The following is a 22718-nucleotide window of genomic DNA, read 5'->3' on the forward strand; positions in this document are numbered from 1 at the left end:
AACGCTCATGTGCTCTGCAGTATGATAAGAGCAAACAAGATAAGAACATGTAATCCTCAACCGGAAAAAAACGTTGCAACAATCGCATGCTGCTAAGGGAGGAGAGAGAGAGGGTACACATTAGAACAGATAATTCGCATGGCCTGTGCAACGGTTCTGGGCAACGGCGCTAGGTTAGATCCGCGATCCGGCTACCCCAGACATCAACTCTCCACAAACTCCTCCACCAGCACTAGCAACGAAACCCCCGAAGCGCCGTAACAACACGAATCAGTTTAATTGAGCAAATGCCTTCGCAAATATGCTCGGTTCACCCTTGCCCCTGGTGTTTTTTTTTGCGTTCGTGCACCTCGGAAGATCGTCTCCCCGAGATTCATGCTATCTGATCACGCACCGGCTGATAAGAGGCTCGGTGCGGTTCATGCCATTGGTTTGCCGGTTCACAGTGGCACGTTTCGTGGTGGCCCCGGTCGGGCGGGTTGGTCGGAGTGTACGACCGATGGAGCAGTTGTTAATGGAGATATTGTGCTGTGCTCACCGCCAGCCATCACCACCATCACGGCCGGTGCTACCCTGTTACCGATGTCGGAAGTGTGGCGAATGCCGGAGAACGTGACCGTCCGTACGGCATGTTGTTTCGTTCGTTCGAATGCCGCTCATGATGGCGTCCCCCCGGTCCGAGTTGCCATAAGCTGTAGCCGAGGTTAATAGATTACACCGGCGGTGCCCCTGAGCCCTGTGTGTTGCGGAAGATCTTGAGAAGGTGTCTTCAGAATGATTTACGTAGCCGATTGTTTTGGAGAGGGGTTTGATAAACGAAGCAACGAGGCTGATGTAGATGCCACACTCAATTCCACTATCGTGATATCGTTTTTGGTTTTTCATTAAGAGAATCAATTGGGGCAAATGCTCATGGGGGAAGTGGGTTCGAGTAGACGTGATTGCTTTGGGTCAATCTATTTGAACTCTGGTGGTAGCCAGCCAGCCCCCCTTTCTATGTGGATGCTTCGCGTGATTCACACTCTCTGGCACATTTGAAGTGACCGACCGACCGTCTTCTTGTTCCTCTAGAAAGTGTAAACTGCTTTGGCCTTCAAGCAAGCGCTATACAATGCAGCTTGTTTGCGCGGCAGCAAGCGGTATCACGTTGAGATCTGGTCATCCGATGAAGAAGAAACCGTCATCCGGTGGTGCGGCTGTTATTGTGTTTAGCGTTGGTACGAGAAAATTACGCCCTCCCCCCCCCCCCCCACTATATGACGGTAGCCCCGCGACTTCTCCCTGCTGCATTGCGTGCTGGTGCATAATGTGCTAGAATGTAATTTTGCGCTTCAATTGGTTAGTTTATTACTGTCACCGCCGTTCTCTGCCTATCGTCCTCCTCCTCCTTCGCCACTCAACTCGCCCAGCACCTGATTATCTCACTTGGAACCATGGATCCAGGCGGAGGCGCCGACTTCTTTCTCTCTGTCCTCCTCTCCGTCAACCTTTCGGTGTACGGCTAAAAGTGCATTCCATGAGAGATGTTCATGGGGCGTATGTGGTCCTGAAAGGACTGCCATGTACACAAGCGTCACTACCACGCCGCCCGCGAACAAGCTTCTTTCGTAGATTGACTCTTATCTCTCTCGCCGCTTTTAATGCACCCGCAGTATCACTAGCGTCACTCTAACGACGTTATTGTTTCAGGCCCCGTCATCAGAGGCCGATATGTAGACGACATGCAAGCAAGCTACCAAGCAAGCAGGCAGGGTATAGAAGACCTGCACTGTTTGTCAGCCAGTAAGCACACCAACCTTGGAGCGGAGTGGCGGAAGGTGGCTAATTAGCTTTGAAATTCAATTAAAAACTTTACCACACATACACACACACACTTGCGCCTTTCTCTGGCAGCAATCGAGAAGATAAGCCTCAAGTCCTCAAGTAGAGAGTGGAGTAGAGGGTTGGTTTCGAGTGCGAAATGAAGTATGCAACCCTCGCGGGTACCAGTATCAGCGGCAGTGTGTGATCTAGTACAAAATAAAACCAGCTGGCTGGGTTGTTGAGGCTGAACTGGAGGGTGGACAGGGGAAAAACGTTGTAAACCAATATCATCGTGGTGAAAGCACTCATCATGAGCACGATGATATGCAAATTAACCTTTTATGTAGCTTGCGATAGTCGCAAAACGGTCGCGTCTTCGAGGGGCGCCAACTGCATCCAAAGGGTAGGGTTATGGCTTTTTTTTCCTGATTTTAATAATCAGCGAGTTAAACGTTTGGCAGTAAAACGGTCGGTCTCAAATTCTAAATTGAATCATTTGCCATATTTTCCATACAAACAACGCGGGTCTTGCTGCTGCACCGTAATGTGGACTGCATGAAGTGGAAATGGCAACCTTTGGAATCACGACCACGTTAGTGGACGGCATGAATTGGGAAAGTGACTTCCTCGGTATTAAAAATTGGTGCTGTGTATTAAAAATTGGTGTCTTTAATTCACTAAGGTTTTCTTTTTGAGCTTATTTGAATACACTTGAAGTTTGAAGTGTGAGATCCAATAACTATAAGGATTATAAGGAAAGAAAAGTTGAAAACGTTTCCGCTAACAACGTAGAACCAACCTATAAAAAGTATCCTTCAATCGAAGGAACAGATGTTTCAAAGAGGGTAAAATGATCTATACTCATTTCTATACCTATGTCTCTTCTCCTGTTTTGCACAAAATAATATTAAACTTACTTGCGATTGCGAGGTGCCAGTACTGGTAAACGTTATTGTTGCAAAACCTTTAGAAATCATCAATTTCAATCAATTCTCAAATCCTTTCTTCCTACAATAACTACAAGACACGCCACCATCATTTGCCAATTGTTTTCAAACTAATATTTTAACTTCGTAAGATAAAACGTTTTACGCTCACAAAGCTTTAAAGTATTTACAGCTAAAGAATCAAGTGTTGAGTTCGTACATTCACGAGATATTGTCTGTACTTAACGAATTAGAGATGAGTGAAAAATAATAAGAAACTATCGCCGTGATAACGATTTATCATCGCCGTTATCTACTCCGGCAGTGAAATGCAAAGAGCACAACAATGACGAATAATCCATTGCACTAGGATCACGTTTACTGGTCCGCTAAGCCTTTAGGGTATACTATCTTTATCTCACTGGTACGTAATCCTGCAGTAGCGTCGGTGTAGCAGCAAATCCCTCTCAACACCGGACACGAATGGTTGAAATCACGGTTCCGATTATATATGACTCGACATAAATAAACCAAGAAGGACGTTCCGTTGTTTGCTTCTGAACCACCTGCGTTGTTATCGTTATCTGTTGTCCATGTTGTTGTCAGCCGGATTATGTTATGCCGGGAGCACGACGATGTGGCGCGATGCCCTGTTACGAGGAACACTGCAAGGACGACAATGATTCCGGCACCAGCACGGATACCACGCTTTCTTTGCCGATTTCTCTTACTCTCTCTCTATCTCCGATGCCTCTTTATCTCTCTCTTTTAATGCTTCTGGTTTAAAAAAAATGGTTTTTCCTTTTTGCAGCCACATCATAACTAACCACCCTTCCGGAGTGTCGTCGCCAGCAGGTGGAGAGTGAAGCAATGCTACACAGCAGCAAGCACAATTCTCTCAGTTTTCGGGTACTCACGGCATTCCCAGTCTGCCGCCGCAGCCGCTGCCGCCATCCCACCACCTCGAACGAAACATAGATTCTGATGTGCCTTCATTTCGGCTGGCCCGCGTCTCCCCGGAATCCTTCAACGACGAGCGCACATCCTTCCGATGACTTTTCGCAAACCGTATTTTCACCAACCGGGAAGAACTGACAGAGAGTTCATTCGGCATTCCTTTTAGCGCTTCTTGGGGTTTTTTTTGGGCAATATTCCAATCCGCAATCGAGCGCATCACTCGCACCCTACTGATGTCCACCAGCTTCTAACCCTTTTCGGGAATGCCATGGCCCTACGAGGGCGCCTGTATTTCGCTCCGATGGCGTTACGACACCCCATCGAACCAATGCGTATCAATCCCCGTTCATCGTTATCACCAGTGCCCGTACGCTGCTTCTGCCGGGTGCGCACTTAGAGCTAAAAATATGACAAATCACACACTTACGGAAATAGAACAAACAAAACACCCGTGGACGTTCCCGTGGCGGTCACCGTTGCGTTGCCTTAACGCCGCCTGATACCGACCGATGATACCAAGCGGAATGAATCGTTTGGCACACAAAAGCGTGCGTGTTTTATAGCGGCGTGAGTGAGAACACGGACTCACGGAGAGATGGTGGCTGATGGCACGATGGTGCGAAGGGGGTCAGGTCACTCTTACAGCGCCGCTTAGAATGGTTTCGGTTCCTCCGATTGCGGACGAATCGTGTTAACCGCGCAATGTTTACCGAGCTACTGGATGGACGGACGGTCGGTTAGTTGGTAGTAGCAGTAGTAGTCGCAGCAACGCTCGCGAGTCTATTGTGACCTACCCCTGTAACCATTCCGTTCCGTTCGTCCATCCCGTTGCCATATCGCCATCGTGCTGGGTGTGCGCGCCCTGCGATTCCGTGTACTCGGTTATCGATGCGTTCGGCTTGTGTTTGGCTGCAGTGCGACTCTCCCGCGTCGCCCTAGATGGGTGACCGACGGGAACCACGCCGTGGCCGAGAATCTGCTGCAGTGCGAGAGAACATAGCAGCATGATTTGGGCGCTTCTAAGATGAGCCTACTCGTGCGCTCTCTCCTGATTGCTGCCCGTTTCTGAACCTTTGTCTAGTACGCTGCGCCATGTGAGCTCTCGGGCCGCCGATGCGAACCCATGTTTGTTTTCCCATGAGAATGAATTTTCCGCTGGCGCTTCCGCTCTCGCGGAGGAAAATGGGTGCCCGATGTTGCGCGTAGAACGCTTCTCTCGTTATCGGGTTGTTCGGGAATGGCTCAGGTTGACGATAAACAAACCCTTCACTCGTTAAAGGTGTAGTTATGGTAGCAGATGTAAGCATAACTATGGGTCCATTTAAATCTGAGCTTTACTTAAATATTCCTCTTAACTCATTTATTAAAATAGATTCTTTTGTATCTTCCTTTTGTTTTATCAAACAGACGGTTAACATTGAAAAACCTCTCGCTGGTAATGGTTAGTAGAGACCTCAAACATCTTGATTACATCAGCCAATTTTATCAAATAAAGGATGACGATTTCGATTTCAAGTCGTACGATGAATTCATGGAGATGGAAGATACGATTGAACGATCGTTGTCTTTTGGCATGGAGTGGACAGCTGACAAGGTAACACGTTTTTTTTAATTTGAAACATGAATCGCTTTAACATCCTTCACATGTACTATGTTTTAGATAAATGTTTTACATCCCGAGCAAACTGGAGTACACGTTGCTTGTTTCGATTTATCATCGCTGCTGCAGCATGGTCCCGATGTTTGCCTTGATTGCCACGTTACCTATAGGGTCGCTACGATTGAGAAAGAGTGCGTAGAACTACAGCTAAACGTGGGACCGTTGACTATACCGCGTACGCAGCTCTACAGTACCGCCCTTTCCATACAGCTGTTCAGCGAAGGGGAAACATATCGCGATTTACTGACCATTACTTGCACATCCGAACAGCTTGCAATAGAAATCAGTTACAAGTCGGCGCACGTCGGCATTGGCTTAAAAGACTTTTTTGTCGGTAGATTAGGGTTTGCCGAAGTGCTATCAAGCGTGGAAGATCGAAGTTTACTATATTGCGGCGATAATTCATACTGGCAGGGTACGCTGATAAGGTTGGATCGATTGATTGACCAACGCATGAAGGCGAAACTATACTGCAGGTAAAATGTGCCGACTGTGCACTGTTCTGCATCATGTTTTTAATGTATTTTCTTTTCCAATTCAAAACCCCAGATTCCTTCATCAACTGGCTACATTAGTTCAGTCAATATATTCGGACTATGAAGAGATCTGTACGGTCAGGATCTGCGCTACCAACGAGAACGGTACCGCATCTGAACTGAAACAACGTCTACTAGAAGAACTTAGCACGAAACTAGACCATCCAACCAACGTGGACGAATGTAGGCGGAGGGAGTTCTGCACGGATATCATTTATTGCTCGTTGTCAACGATAGCCCGAGACCGCGATGATAGTGACACTAGTTAACACTAACCAAATCTTGCCCATCACCATTTCCACGATTGTCGATGCCAACGTGAACTCCAACCAACGGTGGATTGCGTCTCGCCAACGACGGTGCTCCGGGCGCGGGTACTTCAGGGTTTGCTTCGAGAGTCAGGTAAGGCTCGGGATCCTTGGCATGTTCGGCATCCTTCAGGATATCGACGTAGATGGAAACTGCTGGATTCTCGTTGTCCGGAATGTAGTGTGAGTTGCTCGATACAATACTGTCCGAATCGGGAGCCACCATCCTCTTGTTGGTGTCGGACAGCAACGGGACGGCACTCGCCGCTACCAGTACAGCCATAACAAGTGTCGCTAACAGGAGCGTTCTAGCCATTTTCTTCGTACCTTTTGTGTTGTAAGGAAGGAAAAACTGTTTAATTCCTGGCACTAACTATCTGTATGAAGTGTAATTTAGAAAAACGGGTCTGCCCGTTTGGGAGACCTTCTTATAAGCCGTTCCCGGGTTGTAAAAAGATGACTTCTTATCTTTTTATTGAGTGTCCATGGTATTTTTGGATGCACATGTTCGATAGATAGCCGGGGTAATCTTCAGCAGCGATTGCCATTTTACGAAGCACGATTAAGTCCTAATTCAAGCAGCACGCGAAGCAATTGTAAATACATTCCATTTCAGAGAGGATAGGATTAATTAAAATTAGGAAATGCATTTTGCAATAATACAAATAGCAACAATAAAACGACTATTTTAACTTGTGTTCTTGTTTTAATATTATTATGATACTACACAACTGAAGGGGAAGGAGGTTTCCTTTGGTTAAGCTGTCACTCTATTATTGTAATTAATTTATTACTTACAGCAGAGAACAGATCCGCTTTCGTTTGCCATCATTCATGGGCAATTCGAAGCTGATTTTCTGGTTTTAAGTAGAAATAGCAATCGAGTAACGTCCGTTTCAAACCAAGCGTTGCGACTGTTGTAGAGCTCGTTTTCGGTTTATATAGAGCCTAGTTGAAAAGTTGAGTTAAGTGGCTTGAATCGCTCAGTCAAGCAATCCTTTTCTTGCGAAATTCCCTTCGAAGAAGAAGAAAAAAAAACGCGCCGCCGCAAGAAGAAAAAGAAGAAAAAATTTCCGCGCTCGGCGAGTTTCGAGCGGCGAACCCGTCTTGCTAAACGCGCGCGGAATTGTTCACAAAAACCCCTAAATAAACCCCTAAATAACCCTAAATAACCCCTAAATAGCGAATTTATTTGAGTAAGTGCAAAATAATTTTGGAAAACCGGAAAAATGGTTGAACCGGCGGAGCATTTCTTGAAGTAAAGATTGGAAATAAACCCCTGAAACCTATCTAACATCACCTCGTCCCACAAAGTGATGCGCTGAACGCGCCCCTCACTTATCAGCTCGTACACTTTTGGGCGATTGTTGGGATGTTGTTGCTTGCTGGTGAGCTATTTTGATCGCGCGATACAGAGAACAGTAATCATTCCATTGTCCCTCGCACACGCCGGTAAAGATCAAGAATGTCAAGCGACCAAAGTGCAAATGTGGAGCTGATAAAGAAACACATCGGAGAGTACCCGGACTTCCCCAAAAAGGGCATCCTCTTCAAGTATGTATCCGCCCAGGGCGGTTTCTCGTGGCTCACCGGACTTATCATCCAACGCATTTTTCTAGGGACATCTTCACGGCACTCCGGAATGGGGAGGTGTGTAAGGCCATCAAGAGCGTGCTGCTGGCGTACGTTCGCGAGAACTGTCCGGATGTGCAGGTGATCGTCGGACTGGAAGCACGCGGGTTTCTATTCAGTTTACTGATAGCGGCCGAACTAGGAATTGCATCGGTTCCGATACGCAAGAAGGGTAAACTACCGGGAACGTGCGCACGCCAGGAATACGTGCTGGAGTACGGAACGGTACGTACCGCGTGGACTCATCCCGTGCGAAGGCAACCAGACAATAATGCTCTTTTATTCATTGTTGTAGGATGTGTTCGAGATACAGCAAGGCAGCATAACTCCCGGTCAAAAGGTGTTGATCATCGACGATCTGTTGGCCACCGGTGGTACGATGACGGCTGCGAACTTGCTGGTACAGCAGATCGGAGGCATCGTCGAATGCAATCTCGTCATTCTAGAGCTGACGCAGCTCGGAGGAAGAAAGAAGTTGGAAGCCAGCGGAGCGACCGTACATTCCTTTATACATTACGACGATATCGAGTAACAGTCTGGTCCGGGACTGGATCCCTGTTTCACAGTTCTTCCTTCTTCGTCTCCATCTCCCGCTGGAAAACACTCTCTTAACGGAAGCAGCTGAAGCAGAAAAAAGACCAAAAATGTAATTTAGCATCCAAACCTCGCTCGCTATTTGAGTTAGAACCAGCCGATTTGCATCCCATTTATTCAAGTCACAGCCAATGAAGCTCAGGGCGCAGTAGGAGGATCTTTTATGAAAGCTTTACGATGTTGTCTGTATTGTTATTTCCGCGGTGAATAAACACCATTTTAAAACTGCACCTCAATTCGTCCAACAGATTCTGTACGGTTGCTAAAATGTTTGAAAATTTTTGCTTCGCTTATGCCGCAGATCAGCTTGCTCGTGTTGGTGTCTGCGATCTTCAGTCGCACCAGTGAGAGAACCAAACAGAAGAGAGAGAGCGAAAGGTATTTTTTTATGATCCTCGCCTTATGTGGCTGCACAGCATAAAGGTTCACCGCGATCATGGTACCGTGATCGCTGGAAGAGGTGGCTATGGCGGCTAAGCCGGAGGTTTCAGTTTCGTACGAGAAGCCGTGTCGATCGGGCCACCGTCGTGTTGCGTTCAGTTAAGCGAAGGTTGGTTGCAACGTTTGCAGAAATCGCAGGTTTCGTCGTGATTGTACGTTCCACTTCAAGAGAAGGGGCCCGTCATCTTTACCTGCCTCGGACGGTCGGTGATCACCCGTTCTCTTGCGCTTTCGATCCTCTGAAGACGTGTATTCTTAAGAAATTTTGTGCGCGTGTTAGTGTTCGCCGCAAGTAGTGTTAGTGGACAGGAGTGGTGGCTGATGATCGTTGTTTTCGTTCTTTGCGATCTTGCCGTTTCTTGTGTTGAATTTTAACAACTCTTACTACTGCTGATGCTAATGCGATCCCCACGATCCCTGGATCCAAAGAAGCATTAGCGAATCACGTAGAGATCATATGAGAGACGGTGCCTTCCTCCAGCCCAACGGTTCATGATCGACCCAGTCTGTACGGGAAGACGAGTGAAATCGATCCACCGGACTGACTGACCGACTGGAAAAGTGTGTTAAATTCGTATGAAAAGAATTCCTCCCCGTTGCCGCGGTAACGGTACGCACCATCGAGATGCAGTAAATTAGGAAAAGTACCCCAAAGTAGCGCGCGCACCCGTTCTCTGCGGTATGCATGATTTGCAAACGCGAGGAAAACCTTTAAAAAACACGGAACCACGGCGAGCCAGCCAGTAAGCAAGCAAGCAAGCAGGTCAGAGCATCGGCAGGGGGCACCCAAGAATCGAGGCCGTAGAGGGAAGAATGGCGCCGTAAAAGCGTGTGGTGTTTTGACTTTTTGCTTATTCCGTGGGAACCCCACGGCCTGCAACGGAAATGGAAATTTCAACAATCGTACCCCGCGTTGCCGTTAGCCCGTTGTTGCCGGATGGAAGGTGGTAGACGCGGTCATATCGGCACTACGCCGCAAACACAGAATTCGTCCTTCACGGGTTACTGGTTAAGTCACTCAGAACGGCCCCACGACAATCCCAAGAAGTGAAGAGTTGCTTTCGCGAAAGGATAAAAATGCATTCCTTATACGGTGGGGATGAATACCGACAACAAATCGAGTGGAACACCTTCAAACCAAACGGCCTTGGCCACTAATGTGCAGTCTACAAGCCGCATATTATCTAGGTTTGTTAAAAAAAATAAGATTTCAATCGATTCAAGTTGACGTATTTATACGCTTCACGGAGTTCAACTCGGAGTCGGAATTCCAAAAGCTCTCGGTACTGCGGAATCCATTCGCCGAACCATGATTCATGAAGCTCTTCATTGCGATGATCAGCATGAGATGGTGGAGATGATGGTGTGGCCGGTTCTCCAGCCGTGGAGTCCGTAAGTGCATGTGATCGCATGACGACGCCATGATGTTGTCTCTCTTCTCCTTTTGGCACCCGCGGCATAAGCCTGTGTGCTTGTGTGTACCGGGCTCTTTGTGTCGTTCGTTCCTGACCTGATCAGGGGCTGGTTGAGCTGTAGAAAGGAGGAACCTAAAGAAGAACCACCTGACATGAACCGTCTCTGCTGCACCAACAGCAACTCCAGAGCAGCGATCGTTCGTTGGTTACGCCGTTTTGACTTTTGCTGCTCTTCCCACCAGACAGAGGCATGCGAGACGTTCTCTTCTCCTGACTGCTGAATGTAGTGTGCTGGTGCAATGAGAAGATCGAGTTGAAGATCGTGTTGGTGGCGATCTTCTCTTTGCACACATATACTCTCCAATCCAGCAGCAGCAGCTGCGATCGATCGAAATCCGAATTGAGTGTATTGGAAGAATGTAAACAAATGGCACTTTCGAAAGAAGCTCCCAGCACGGTTTGGGAAAGGTACGATCGCGGTTTTCGGGACGGGGCAATTCGGGAGATTCCTAGATTCGAGTGTTAGTCCATTAATCAAATTGACAGCGGCAGTAGCAGACTGTACACCTCGACACAGAGCGAGAAAGAGCGAGAAACAGAGAGAGATCGGTAACGTGGCACGGAAGATAGTCTCCGCCATCGTGTCGTGTACCCTTTGGGGTCCGCTGGAAACGAGGTCAAATAGAAGAGAACCTGCGGTTCCAAGATGCGAGAAGAAAAAAAAACGGGGAACTGCGTATCGGTAGTAGGTGCCTAGTTTACACGCTCAGACGGAGACGTATATAGAGCCTCTATAGAGGCTCTAGCGAACACGATCATTGAGGGCGTTCATGATCTTACCCACGGCGCATTAGAAGCATAAGATGTGATGAACTATCACCGTATGGCTGTTTGTGGTGGTGTTAATGATGAATGTTTCACTTCACTGTTGTAGCGGTTCGGTATGTTGTAAAGGTTACGCAAGATGCGCAGCCATCCGGACGAAAGACTTCAACGAGCGTGAAGCTAGGAACTGGTGAGAATTTACGATCGAGAGATATTACCAGTTTGTAATAATTATATTACACCGCGAGCCTGTTGGTTGCTTGTCTTTAGGGGAAGGTACTTTTTCGTATTACTTGGCAATCATTTAAAGGTGCACGGTTGCACTCGTAGGGCAAGTAAGGTTAACAAGCCGAAGAAAGAGAGAGAGAAAGAAGACCCTAAACCACGAACCGATGTGCCGATAAGTGAAAAGCGATTTGTTGAATGGTAAACCGCGAAAACATTGTTTCCAATAATCATGTAACGCCATTCCGTGGCTGATCTCACCCGGGATCGTTTGTTTCCGTGGTTATTGTTTATCTGCACCGATCGTGGCTCGCTCGTCGTCGTCGTCGTCCATTGTGGGGAGGCATTTAGACTATTTTTTAGCCCTTTGCGCATGCTGCAAGCGGAAATTTACGTGGAAAGCGAAAGATTCCTCTCCCATCGTGGCATCCCTTTCTCCCTTCAGGGTAATTTGCTATTGATTTGATTTTGATTACATAAATTACATGATTGGCGCGCCGCGCTACGAATGCCGTACAGTCGCGCTACGGTGCGGAGTGGTATTTCGCGCCAAAGAGGTAATCGTTTGGTGTTAGTTAAAACATACCACGCGGCCACATGGGAGCGCACGTGCACGATGATTCAAGATCCGGCCGATCGGAAGTGAGAATTATATCAACAAATGATCATCTCCGGTTTGCGACTTAAAACGGAGTTGATTTGATGAGATTTGTGGCTCGGTGTGGTTTTTGGTTTCCGAAGTAGATGAAATATAAAAGGAAAACTTTGGCTTCCGTATCATATGTTTGTCCATTTGGTGGGTTGAATTTGAACGCAGAGACCACGGCGAACGACACACGATACCTACCGGCGGGTATCATGCATCACTTTAGGGTGGATCACAAAACGAGAGCTTTCGAAAAAGGGATCGTGATGTGCCAAGCGACAAACGCTTTTTCGCAACGATCACTTTACTGACACCATATTTGCTTTCAACAGACATCAACACCACACGGCCTCGTCGTCGTTGTCGTCGTTGTCGTCACCGTTGTGGCATTCGTGGCAGATCACTCCGCATTGTAGTCCACCGAGCGCCGAGTGTGGCTCGTAATTGAGAAGAACTGCCGTCGCTGGTGGCGTAAAAGAGTGTCGTGGACGTTGTCCACGCTTTTCTGTTTCGGCGGCAGTAGTCCGCTTGGAGTGAAAATTGGAACCACCGGCTGCGAACACCGGTTGCGGTGCGGTGTCATTTCAGTGCCGCGCAGATGATGCTTCGCAACCCACCAGTGAGAGTGAACCGTTAGTGTTTTTGCGTGTGGTGTCAACTGTGCCCCTTTACCCCCCGAGACCGGCGCTGTGTTCCTCGGTGGTTTTGATCGTTGTTTTGTTAACTTCATTCCCTTTTTACCCTCTTTGCCCCCTTTACGTGAACCATCCATAGTTAACAAGTGCGTGTCAGTTACGTTTTTGCATTAAAATCAACAACATTTCGTGTACCGGTGCAAGAAAGAGAGTTGTGGGGATCGGACATAAAAAGCAGCAACAACAACAGCGACAGCAGCAGCAGCAGCAGCAGGAGCAGAAGCCATCACAATCATCTTTACAATGGGGACGAAAATTGAGTACGTTGACTCGAGCCACATGTACGCCACCAACTACATCCGGAACTCGAAGGCGATCGCTGTCCTGTGGGCCATCTTCAGTATCTGCTACGCGATCATCAGTGTTGTTGCCTTCGTCACACCGGGTAAGTAACGATATGGTGAGTTGTGTGCACTGTTGGGAACAGAACATATCGATACGAAGTGCGCGTCTTCGTAGCAATCGTCGATGTTATTGTTGGCTTGGTAAACGAGTTCATCCCCATGCCTTTACTAGGGCACGACAATATCACCTTCCTGTCGTATCGGTACGACGTGCGACATTTTCACCTCGGAACGATGGCGACCTTAAAACGTTGGTGATACAGCCGTACCATGAGCTCAGCTCGTTTTGTTTGAGAACGAATCACGGTAAATGTGTCACCAAGACGCTGAGAAAGCTGTTTTTGCGCTTGGAAAAAGCTGAAAGCAATGCTCAGTTTTTAGCTATTTTGGGTGTTTTAATCTGGAACAAATTTATCTTTATTTATAGCCTTCAACAGCCGATTGGTGTGTAGAAAATAAGCTAAAAACTCAGTTTATCGTCAACGGTTATTCAGTTGAAACGGTCTTGGTATAAGAAGTCGTAGCAGAACACAATTAATTTGCAAAATCTTTACAAGAACATGTTACAATTCTTTGGATCAGTAAGAGTAGTTTCAAATTTAAACCAGAAATAATCCGATAATATCGAATTGTCTTTTTGTTTCTTATTGGATTACCAACATAAAACTACTTTTTAATATTGTTGTAAAAGTACCAATTTTTCGTCTATCCGAAGCAAAAGTACAAGGTTAATTCGAAGCAGAATGAAATACAAAGTATAAATTGCAAGCCGAATTGGCATAATGACTCAATCTAAAAATCATCAAGTTAATCATAAAGTCGTTTTTAAGCTTATGTTTTATAGTTTGAATCGAACGAAAAACATATTAATCGAATGTCGATTACAAATTAAAATCAAGAGAAAGCAGTCTGCTCGTGTGTTTCATTAACGCACAAACACACGTGGCAAGAAGGTTAAATAACAGTTAGCGCAAGGCAGAAGCAGCAGCGAGCAGAAATCATCCATTACCGATGAACTGCTAACGACTTCGCTCTTCGCAAATGATCTTTTAATGCCACTTCTGCCACCGGCAGCACAATGACCCTCCGCAGCAGCTCACCGGCAAAGGGTTTCAAAAGGGTAGTAGGATTCGGCTGGATGGGTTTTATGTTCCGCGACTCCCGTTCCGTTGTCGGTCGGGCGCGTTCTTGACTCATTTGAGATTCCGTTTGCGCCGGGAGGGCCCAACAATCCAATAATAACGGCTCCAAAGACAATGGATACTTTAACGCAGATGCTGCGCAGTGATATGATGGGGCAATTGGTCTGTTGGGGGTCACTTGCAATAGGCGGGCGGCTTTTCTTTAGATTCAATTAACCGTTGCCCGGTCACAACGAAGAGCATACGGCCAGCATGTTCTCACCCCGCGCACATCGCTCGCTCACATCGCTTCGGTGGTGGTCACTAGCAGTGCAGGTGGCAGCTCTGGATGACCTTCTCACCTGCCATTTGTTTTTAAAATGCGACTTGCTACCGTACGTGGCACGTGCATCCTGGCAATTGGATTCGGAGCTCCGAAGCCACCAGCTTTGTCGCGCAACATATTGCGCAGCAGCACCAACAGCAGTGTCAACAATTGGTCGATGTTTTCGCAAGCTCATTAAAACTTCCGCTAAATGGTTTGACAGGAGTAAAAGGTACGCCTCGACACCGAGATCGTAGCGATCTTTGTGGTTTGGTCGCGGGAAATGCACAAATGCTACGAAAAGGCTTGCTGCCCCTCGCTCTCTTTCTCTCTACCGTTGTATACCGCGTTGTACTTTCAGTAAGGAAATAATGCGCTAGATTAATCATAATAATAATCATAATGATCACGGGATCGAGTGAAGGCCCACCACAATTTTCTCGCCTTTCTTGGGTGGCTTTTCGCAAAAAGAGAGAGAAAAACAAGAAAAGCAATCGCGATGATGCAATAATGTGCCACCCCGTGACCGGAAAGTAAAAGTTTGCCGCATTTCCACCCCATCCTGAGCCTCCCATAACCTGCCACCCCTGTTTTTTGGGAGTAATTGCGGATCGCAAGGTGATCGCAGCTGTGATCGCATCTGGCATTTGCAAAACCACCATCGCTCGCCCCATTGAATTTGCACCCAATTGCCTCCTCTTTCTCTCTTTCTCTCTCTTTCACCATCCAACGGTAATTCGTCATCTGATTAAGACGAAACGGAATCGATTGCACTGCCCGGAGCGCTTACACTTGCGGCGCTAATTTGAAGCTAACCCCCCCTGGGGGGATGGGTCCACCTGCTGCAATAAACACCTCGCGCATGCTGCGCGACAACCGGCAGCCGGTGGTCATGAGATGGAATTGCTGGTTAATTTGCCGTCTTTTTCCACCCTTTTTTCCCCTTCATTACCATGCATGGAGATCGCTATAGCGGCAGTATACTGCCGGAGAACATGATTTGCATGTTTGAAAGATTCATTATTAATCGGAATCGGAATGGAATCGTATCATCTGCCGAGGGGTGCGATCGTTGGGCATGGGTTTGTGTGATCACCGCGCATCGTTATTCAACTCAAGCTGCTACGAGAAACGGGAGAGATGCTCGCAATGCTGTAATCAATCATAATCACCGGTCCAGTTCCACACAACCTAAAATTTGAAGCAAATTTATGATTTTCTTCAAACCAAAATGGGCGCCCCTCCGTTCGCCAAGAACCTTTCCTCTCGTGCCTCACTAAACTGTGTTTGCCTCGATGCGATCGAACTGTTGACCGATTCGATCGCAATTGGCTAAACTATTTCGATGATCATAGATTATTGATTAATGATGCCGGTTGCGGTACAGTTACAATATCGGCAATTTGAGGCAGCTCGAGCTCCAAAGCGAAATGCCAAAATTCAAATTTACTACCAAAATGCGATTCTGCAGCAGCCAATCGATCAGACACTTATGCAAGCGCACCACCACAGTTCCAGTTACTCCGACAGGCGAGGACTATGTTCTGCCGGCTTCTGCTGGACCGCTGACTCATGAATTGGTGCGCCGGTGAGCTTTACGCAATCACCGCCATGCCATTTCTTTCGCCTTTCGAGTGAACAATTTGTTGGTTTAAGCATAATGGCCCTCGGAGCACTGCCTCGAGAGCACTGCGATCTGCGTTCTGCGCCACGATCACGAACTTGTGTGACCCTTCCGCGGACCGACCTCACAGGACGTGCTCGTGAAGTGCATTTGCCCCTGTGTACTAGGTGACGCCAGTGCCACGATTTGCCGCTCCGATTCAACATTATGGCATTGGTTGTGGTGGCACAACAACGGGCACACCGCGTCCATGTCGCTAGACCAGAAGCATAAGATTTCGAATTCGTTCTGGTAAGCAACGACTGTTGCCGGCTACGCTGTTATTTAACTGTCTTCTCGTTGGTGAACGATTGGTTTTGCTTGCGCTGTGCTGCGCTGCTCGCAAACCGGTAGTTGGCGGTTCCATTGACACACCGAGTGCGAGAAGGCTCCCCGTAAACCGTGGTGCGGTGGTTAATGGTGCGAGGTAAATGGATTGCATGTGACGCAAGCTTTGAGGGGTGGCGTTAGGTGTGAAGAAAGGGTGGAAGCATAATTTGGGTTTCTTTACCCGAAGCCTACTGATCGCGTGCGTTTTGCTCTCGCGTTTTTTTTTAAATTTGTTTTGCAGAATGGGTTGGTGACTCCGATTCCGATGCCGGTGGTCGGCTCGGGCTGTGGCAGATCTGTCAGAAGGATGAGCTCAACGATAGCTGCAGCGGTAAGCTCGAGGAGCTACTCGAGATGCAATCCATTGCGTTTCAGGTGAGTGTAGTATGGGGGAAGCATGATGACTCCTGGGAACTGCTTCTTATGCTTACGGTGGCCTCATTCAGTGACAGAAATACTAATCCTCTCCGTTCTTTTGCAGGTTGCGACCGTATTTTGTGGGCTTGCCGTGGCCACATCCGTCCTAGCGATCTGCTGCCTGCTGCTCATGGTATTCATGAAGTCGACGACCGTTTTCCATCTTTGCGGCTGGATGCAGATGCTTTCCGGTGAGTGTGCGTGTGCGTGATGACGTGAACGTCATCGTGAGGATCGTGAGGTTCTACTGCGTAACGGTGTGCCCTCACGCACTCCCCTGTGCGCACATCGCGTTGCGTGATAGGCAGCTGGCAGGGCACTGCCATTTCAAACATTGTTGGCCAGGATTGTTCGCTCCAGCCCAGGCCAGCGCTAATTTGTGGGAAAATCCGCACGGCTTGCGAAGTGAGAAGCGCATCCACCAAAAATGTTGACGAAAGGTTCCCGGTTTCCCAGCGCAGCCCCCTGGGGGCACACCGGAATAGTAAAAAGGGAACAAGAGGAACGGCAACGAAAAGTTCATTAGCGTCGTGCCGCAATGCTTGATGGTTTCGGGTGCCCACGGTCACGATGGAAATGCCACGGAATGTTGGAGCACAATCGAGCGACCGGAAGGAGTATTTTTGCGCAATTAGCACAACCCCCGCCGAGGGGAGGAAGGAGGTTGGAATAAGAAGAGTCTTCCGAGTATGAGCTCGAGCACTCGATCGATAACCCGTCGATGGCTTAATTTTTCCTGCTAATAGCTTCAAGATACGGTCGGTCTATCGCGGGCGAGAGGTAGGTCATTAGAAAGGCAATGGTGGTTATTGCAGTGCACTTACGCATCAGATCCGCCTCTACGAAAGGGCCATTGGGTAGGATGGGCTGGAGTGCGCTCGTATTCCAATGCAATTGAGCCCATTCATCGGAAGCGAAAGGAAAAACGATCGAGCGTGTACTCCACAGTCCACCACCACCGGACGAAAGGCGGTTTCCTTCCACCCTCAAGTTCAATTCCTCTCCCGGGGGCTCTTGCTGCCACTTGGGCACTTCCCTCCAGCCGGCCGTACGTTCGATCGATAAGGTCCCACTTTGAAGGCCAATCATTAGCTTACGGATGGCGCGGGACGGTCGAAGCCGATCGAGACTGTACCAGCGAACCGGTTTAACGAATCGAGGCGCACCGGTCCCGTGGCATGGATCATGGTCACAGCAAAAGAAAGCTCCATTCCGGAAAAGAAAGAGAAATGATCGAACCGGGCAACTCAAGTCGAGAGCCGCACAGCTTCAGCGACCAAGACACGATTGGTAGCATATGCCGGTTGAAGTGACTCCATTCCATTCCGCGCTGTGGAACGTCCGGGAAAGGCAGAAAGCAGAAGGCCTGGACTCGTAGGCTGTGGTGAGAGAAAGGCCACCGCTGCCGCCGCTGCTGCCGTTCGGTCTTCGGCAGGAAGTAGGTCATTGTCAACGCTCTAGCCTGCTTCGCTCACTGCTTCGCAGCATCGATCGACGATTTTATGTGCACGAAAGTACTCGTTGGTCGCGTGGAAAACGAAAGCCTTCCGCGGTAGTGGTACTGGTAGCGAAAATGGGTTCGATTTCCCGTTTCCCGCTGAGAGCTGCTGCTGTCGTCCAGTGTTCAGATCTAGATTTGGATTTCCGTACGCACTCACCCCTCAGGGGGGGAGAAACGACCTTTATTGGCGAACTGGTTTCGGTATGCGGTATGTTCTGGTCCGGTAGCGGTCGTAAACGAGTTTTGCTCCCTGATGTCGTCCCACCCGATGTTGTGGGAGCCTTCAGGATGGTCAAGTTTGTTGACACCAGTTTCCCTGCTCCGGTTACTGCTGGTCTTCGTCCTAGACAATGTCAAGGCGCACACCGGAGGCGGCAGGGCCGGCTGCGAGTGAAAGTTGATTTGAAAGTAAAATTATGGTTCAAACCCATCAACAGAGCAAGAGTTGATGCAGGTTTGCCATTTTGTTTTTTCCCCCCTTGGGTCGATCAGCCCGCCCGCGGGGTTGCGCTACATGAAGAAGGCTCATCATCTTCGTAATTGATGATGCGCTGTTTGTCTCGAGCGATCGGGTGTGCAAACATAAAGCCTTTTGGAGTAATAAAACTATAATGCACCGCAGGCCAGTTATGGTGTTGGTAATAATGGGCAATTGAAACGTTACTGAACCACCAACTGGCCCCAAAAACGCGTGCGTACCGCGTGGAACGACGAAACAAATCATCCATTTGTAGCGTTGCGCGTACCGTAAAAATTACGCGACCAATTTGCCATTTGCCATCCACCACCCCTCACCTACGATCGAATCTTATTGATCATAATCCTGGCGGGGTGGGTGAGAGGACTCTGGCATATACCGGTGGTGCATAAGAGCTTGGCCGGCAAGCCAGTTTTCACTTTCTTCGTCATCACTTCTTTCACGCGTAGTGACCCAGTGTTGGCGCGAAGGTGTTGTTGTTGTGCTGCCGAAATGGCAAACAAGGTTTTTGGAGCCACCATTTATGGTACATTATTACCGGTATTGCGTGCATCCTGGCCTCGGAGGTGGAGGGAAATGAAAGAAAAATGGCATATGATGTAAACTGTAGCCGAAAAGCAACCACGAAAGCAACATTGTGCTGGCTATGGATCGCCTAATGCACACAAACACTCTCGTGTGTTCCATTCTGTTCCTGGGCTTTTGATTGACTGGTGGATCGGTTGATCGACCAGCGATCTCCTGTTGGAGCGGCACTTTCTCGGAGCGACATTTTCCACGCCAGCCTACTAACTAGGCAGACCGTGGGTAGGCCCAATGTTGCCTGTGTTACGATCTGTTTCGCAGATGAACCAAACGAGAGCCAGCGGACGACGGTGACTAGATTGTTTTAAATTAGCGTCAGACACTTTCCTTCATTTGCTCATCGAAAATATTTTATTAAATGCCGGACTGTCGAAGCCAATACTGACTGGGTTTTCGCCACTTTCTACTCTACGTTGCCAACGCTGACGATGATAGGCTAATTGTGCACTTTGTGACTTGGAGATTTGGCGACGAAAAGCCATTAAAACGGACGATGCGCTTCACCACTTCACCACTCACTTCCGGTAGCAATCGCGTGAATGTCAAGCACGGTGCCGTGATGGATGGTTGGTAAACCGCGTCGTTCACATAAGACATGAGGGCACTTGAACACTCTCCTTTATGTTTATGATTGTCCGGTAGGATAGTGAGGAACGTTTTAATGCTTACCTCGACGCCGACGGGTTTGTGTTTTACGGAACGAATCTCACCATCCCGTCGCGTTCCCGAGGCGAGTGAAATCTACTTTTATAACGTTTTTGGGAACCATTAACCACACTAACCTGGGCGCCTTAGTTGACTCTGCGGAACCATACATGTAATGTATGCAAATCCACAGCTTACATGCTCCACAAAGCAGACAAGAACTGACTGCGATGGATGCTGACAACGATACCAGTGGCCATCGGCCATGTGTGGGATTGTGAGGTTGTGCGCACATAATGTGTAACAACCGCTGGCTGACTGTGGCTTATCTGATGGTTCCGCAATTTATGGTATTGTTTCGCGATCGGTGCGAATCTCTGGAGCCATTTCCTGCTGCCTGCTGATACGATTGTTTGCTCTGCAGGAGGTTCTCCCCTACTAGGGCTCGAGGCCCATGTCGGGGGTTCTCTTTGTACCGGGTGCTTCTACGGGGTTTTGCTTACTCAATATGGCTTCGTTGTGTGCTGGTTAGTATGTGGTGTTCATGCTTTGCAAATGTCAAGCGGCGCCGTTCTTCTCACGGAACATGACGATCGTGCACACGGATGAGTTGTATTATTGTGCAATGAGGAGTCGATTGAACGAATGTTAAGCGCAGCTGGCTGATTCATTGCTGAAAGCATACGAAATGAAGACAATGTTTAATATTCCTTCCATTATATTTCATCTAACAGCACTATGCATGGTAATTGCTTGCGTCTCGTTCCCGTTCGGATGGAACTCGGACGAGTTCCGTAAGGTTTGCGGTCCCGAATCGAACCGATTTGAGGTTGGTCTGTGCAGTATGCGCTGGGCCTATCCGTTGGCAATAATTGGTAAGTTTGAAATGGCCGCTTGGAGTGCATTTTAAATAACTTCTCATCATCCTGATGTAGCTTGCATTGACGGATTTATCCTCGCGACGCTATCGTTCATCCTTGCGACACGACATGTGCGCCTGCAACCGGAACCGCAGTATCAAAGCCGTACGTATAAAGGTTGGCCTGCGTATGAATGGGGTCTTCGATAAAGCCGCTTCGACTAACGCATCTCACTGGGCTGCATTTTTATACCTTCTTTCTCTCTTTCTCGTCCCGTTTCCCTTGTAGGAGAGATCAATAACGCGTACGTGACGGATGCGGTCAGCATCGCGGGCTCAAGGAAATCGCTGAATCTGCAGCCGGTTTTACTAGTGGCGCCACCTCATATGTAAGTACCGAAGCACGGTGTCTGTGGTACACAACGGGTAACACTTTTGTGATTCATACATTTTGCAGGGCGCACCACATGAACGGCAACGATACACTATCGAGCAGAGCGGCGAGTCGATACGGGCATGGCATGCGACCCGATTATCATAGCTCTTTGCATCAGTTCCAGCTGTAAAGAAGGCACACACACACATACACACACCGGTTATAGCCGAGCCAAATGCATTACTACGCTCCGGTCCGGCTCCGCTGATTTTAACTTATTGAATCGTTTCGTGAACCCCTCCACTCGCCCGGGTTGACGGAAGAAATCTTTATTTTAGGAGACAAACAATGAGCAAATGAACCGAGCTACCGAGCGAATCGAATCCAAACGGACACAACGGACGCAATGTGCAAGAGCAAACAGTGTAGTTTTAAGGTTTCCCTTTACTCAATCAGTTCCCCCTGGCCTATTGCCTGTGTCACTATCACTGTCCTCCGACCCTTTTTTCCTGTTTTGTTAATGCGCGTAAATATGTTTTATCTTTAGGGTAGCCACTGTTTTTCGGTTTTTAGCGAAAATGAGAATATGTTTAATTGAATTACATCTACCAAAAACCAACAACAAAGGAAAGGACGATACCGTTCCTTTTCTACTGAAACGCACGATCTGTGTGTGTGTTGTATGCCTTAATGCTCGAGGGGAAAGAAATCCAGTTATTAATAGCAGTGTCTCCTTGCACGGGTGGTCTCTTGAACACCATAATTTTTCCACTAGTAGAAGTAACGATAGTATAAATATTCCTTTGATTACTCCATCATTATCATGAGCGTTCATTGCCATGCTAGAACGTTTCATTAATTAGACTAACCACGGGTGCAAAACAGTCACAAATCTTCCTCAACGGGACGGACCATACGTAAATGTAAATAATGTATGAATCCATTGAATATTCATTCGCTACGGGCGTCCGAACAAATTTATTCGTTCGATCACTTCGATCTATCTGATCGTCTTGCTTCTCCTATTGACAACATGTGACCCACATACGTGCAGTGGTGTCGATTGCCTACATTGTAAGCAGAGAGCAAGGTGTAAGTGTGTTATGGTTTGGAAAAGAAGATCACCTCGTGTACTCCTATGACCTTCCAGAAGCAGGTCACTAGTTGGGCCAATAGTTGCTCGTTTAGAACAGATGATTGATTGTAAATCGGTGCTGACGTAGCCGTTCATTCATAAGTTTCCCGCTAACCTTAACCTTGTGGTTGCGTACCTTACGAAGGGGCGTTCACCGGCCGAGCGCGTCACGGGACAGTTCCATGTGGCGCTGCACGTAAGCACCACCGGACAGGCCACAGGCTGCACTCCTACGAGTGACCTAAGAGGTGACGAAAAGCCGGCGTAAACAGGCGA

General features: G+C 48.1%; 4 protein-coding genes across 9 annotated transcripts in view; 3 read left to right on the forward strand and 1 right to left on the reverse strand.

The window, feature by feature from the left end:
- Positions 1 to 4438, reverse strand: part of LOC125957228 (carbohydrate sulfotransferase 11) — a 17909-nt gene extending 13471 nt beyond the window's left edge. The window contains exon 1 of one of the 3 annotated variants that reach the window (XM_049689783.1): positions 4114 to 4438. The gene's annotated coding sequence lies outside the window, so the exon portion shown is untranslated. Of the gene's footprint in view, positions 1 to 2720; positions 3615 to 3646; positions 4080 to 4113 lie in introns of those variants that run through there. The other 2 variants (XM_049689785.1, XM_049689784.1) reach the window with 2 other exon arrangements.
- The window catches only part of LOC125957214 (uncharacterized), a 20671-nt gene extending 14465 nt beyond the window's left edge, over positions 1 to 6206 (forward strand). The window contains exons 2-4 of the mRNA XM_049689760.1: positions 5094 to 5280; positions 5347 to 5822; positions 5896 to 6206. Of these exons, the coding sequence (XP_049545717.1) occupies positions 5094 to 5280; positions 5347 to 5822; positions 5896 to 6151 (919 nt within the window). The 3' untranslated portion in view covers positions 6152 to 6206. The remainder of the gene's footprint in view (positions 1 to 5093; positions 5281 to 5346; positions 5823 to 5895) is intronic.
- Positions 6207 to 7378: 1172 nt separating this feature from the next.
- On the forward strand, positions 7379 to 8646 carry LOC125957237 (adenine phosphoribosyltransferase). 2 transcript variants are annotated; one of them, XM_049689799.1, is made up of 4 exons: positions 7379 to 7578; positions 7649 to 7744; positions 7810 to 8047; positions 8118 to 8646. In XM_049689799.1, exons 2-4 carry the CDS (start codon positions 7656 to 7658, stop codon positions 8352 to 8354), a joined length of 564 nt encoding a protein of 187 aa, XP_049545756.1. In that variant the 5' UTR covers positions 7379 to 7578; positions 7649 to 7655; the 3' UTR covers positions 8355 to 8646. The 2 variants fall into 2 exon arrangements, with proteins under 2 accessions (XP_049545756.1, XP_049545755.1); XM_049689798.1 differs by having other exon boundaries at positions 7379 to 7744.
- A 271-nt stretch (positions 8647 to 8917) lies between these two features.
- Positions 8918 to 21970, forward strand: LOC125957235 (LHFPL tetraspan subfamily member 3 protein). Of its 3 annotated transcripts, none has more exons than XM_049689795.1 (8): positions 8918 to 8966; positions 12743 to 13048; positions 16688 to 16821; positions 16928 to 17054; positions 20807 to 20947; positions 21008 to 21097; positions 21221 to 21320; positions 21389 to 21970. In XM_049689795.1, the coding sequence occupies exons 2-8, from the start codon at positions 12907 to 12909 to the stop codon at positions 21495 to 21497; spliced, it is 843 nt and encodes a 280-aa protein (XP_049545752.1). In that variant the 5' UTR covers positions 8918 to 8966; positions 12743 to 12906; the 3' UTR covers positions 21498 to 21970. The 3 variants fall into 3 exon arrangements, with proteins under 3 accessions (XP_049545752.1, XP_049545753.1, XP_049545751.1); XM_049689796.1 differs by lacking the exon at positions 8918 to 8966 and adding an exon at positions 9420 to 9600; XM_049689794.1 differs by lacking the exon at positions 8918 to 8966 and adding an exon at positions 12326 to 12600.
- The last annotated feature ends 748 nt before the right edge of the window (positions 21971 to 22718 follow it).

The sequence above is a fragment of the Anopheles darlingi genome, chromosome 3 (genome assembly GCF_943734745.1).
Source record: "Anopheles darlingi chromosome 3, idAnoDarlMG_H_01, whole genome shotgun sequence".
Classification (NCBI taxonomy): Eukaryota; Metazoa; Arthropoda; class Insecta; order Diptera; family Culicidae; genus Anopheles; species Anopheles darlingi.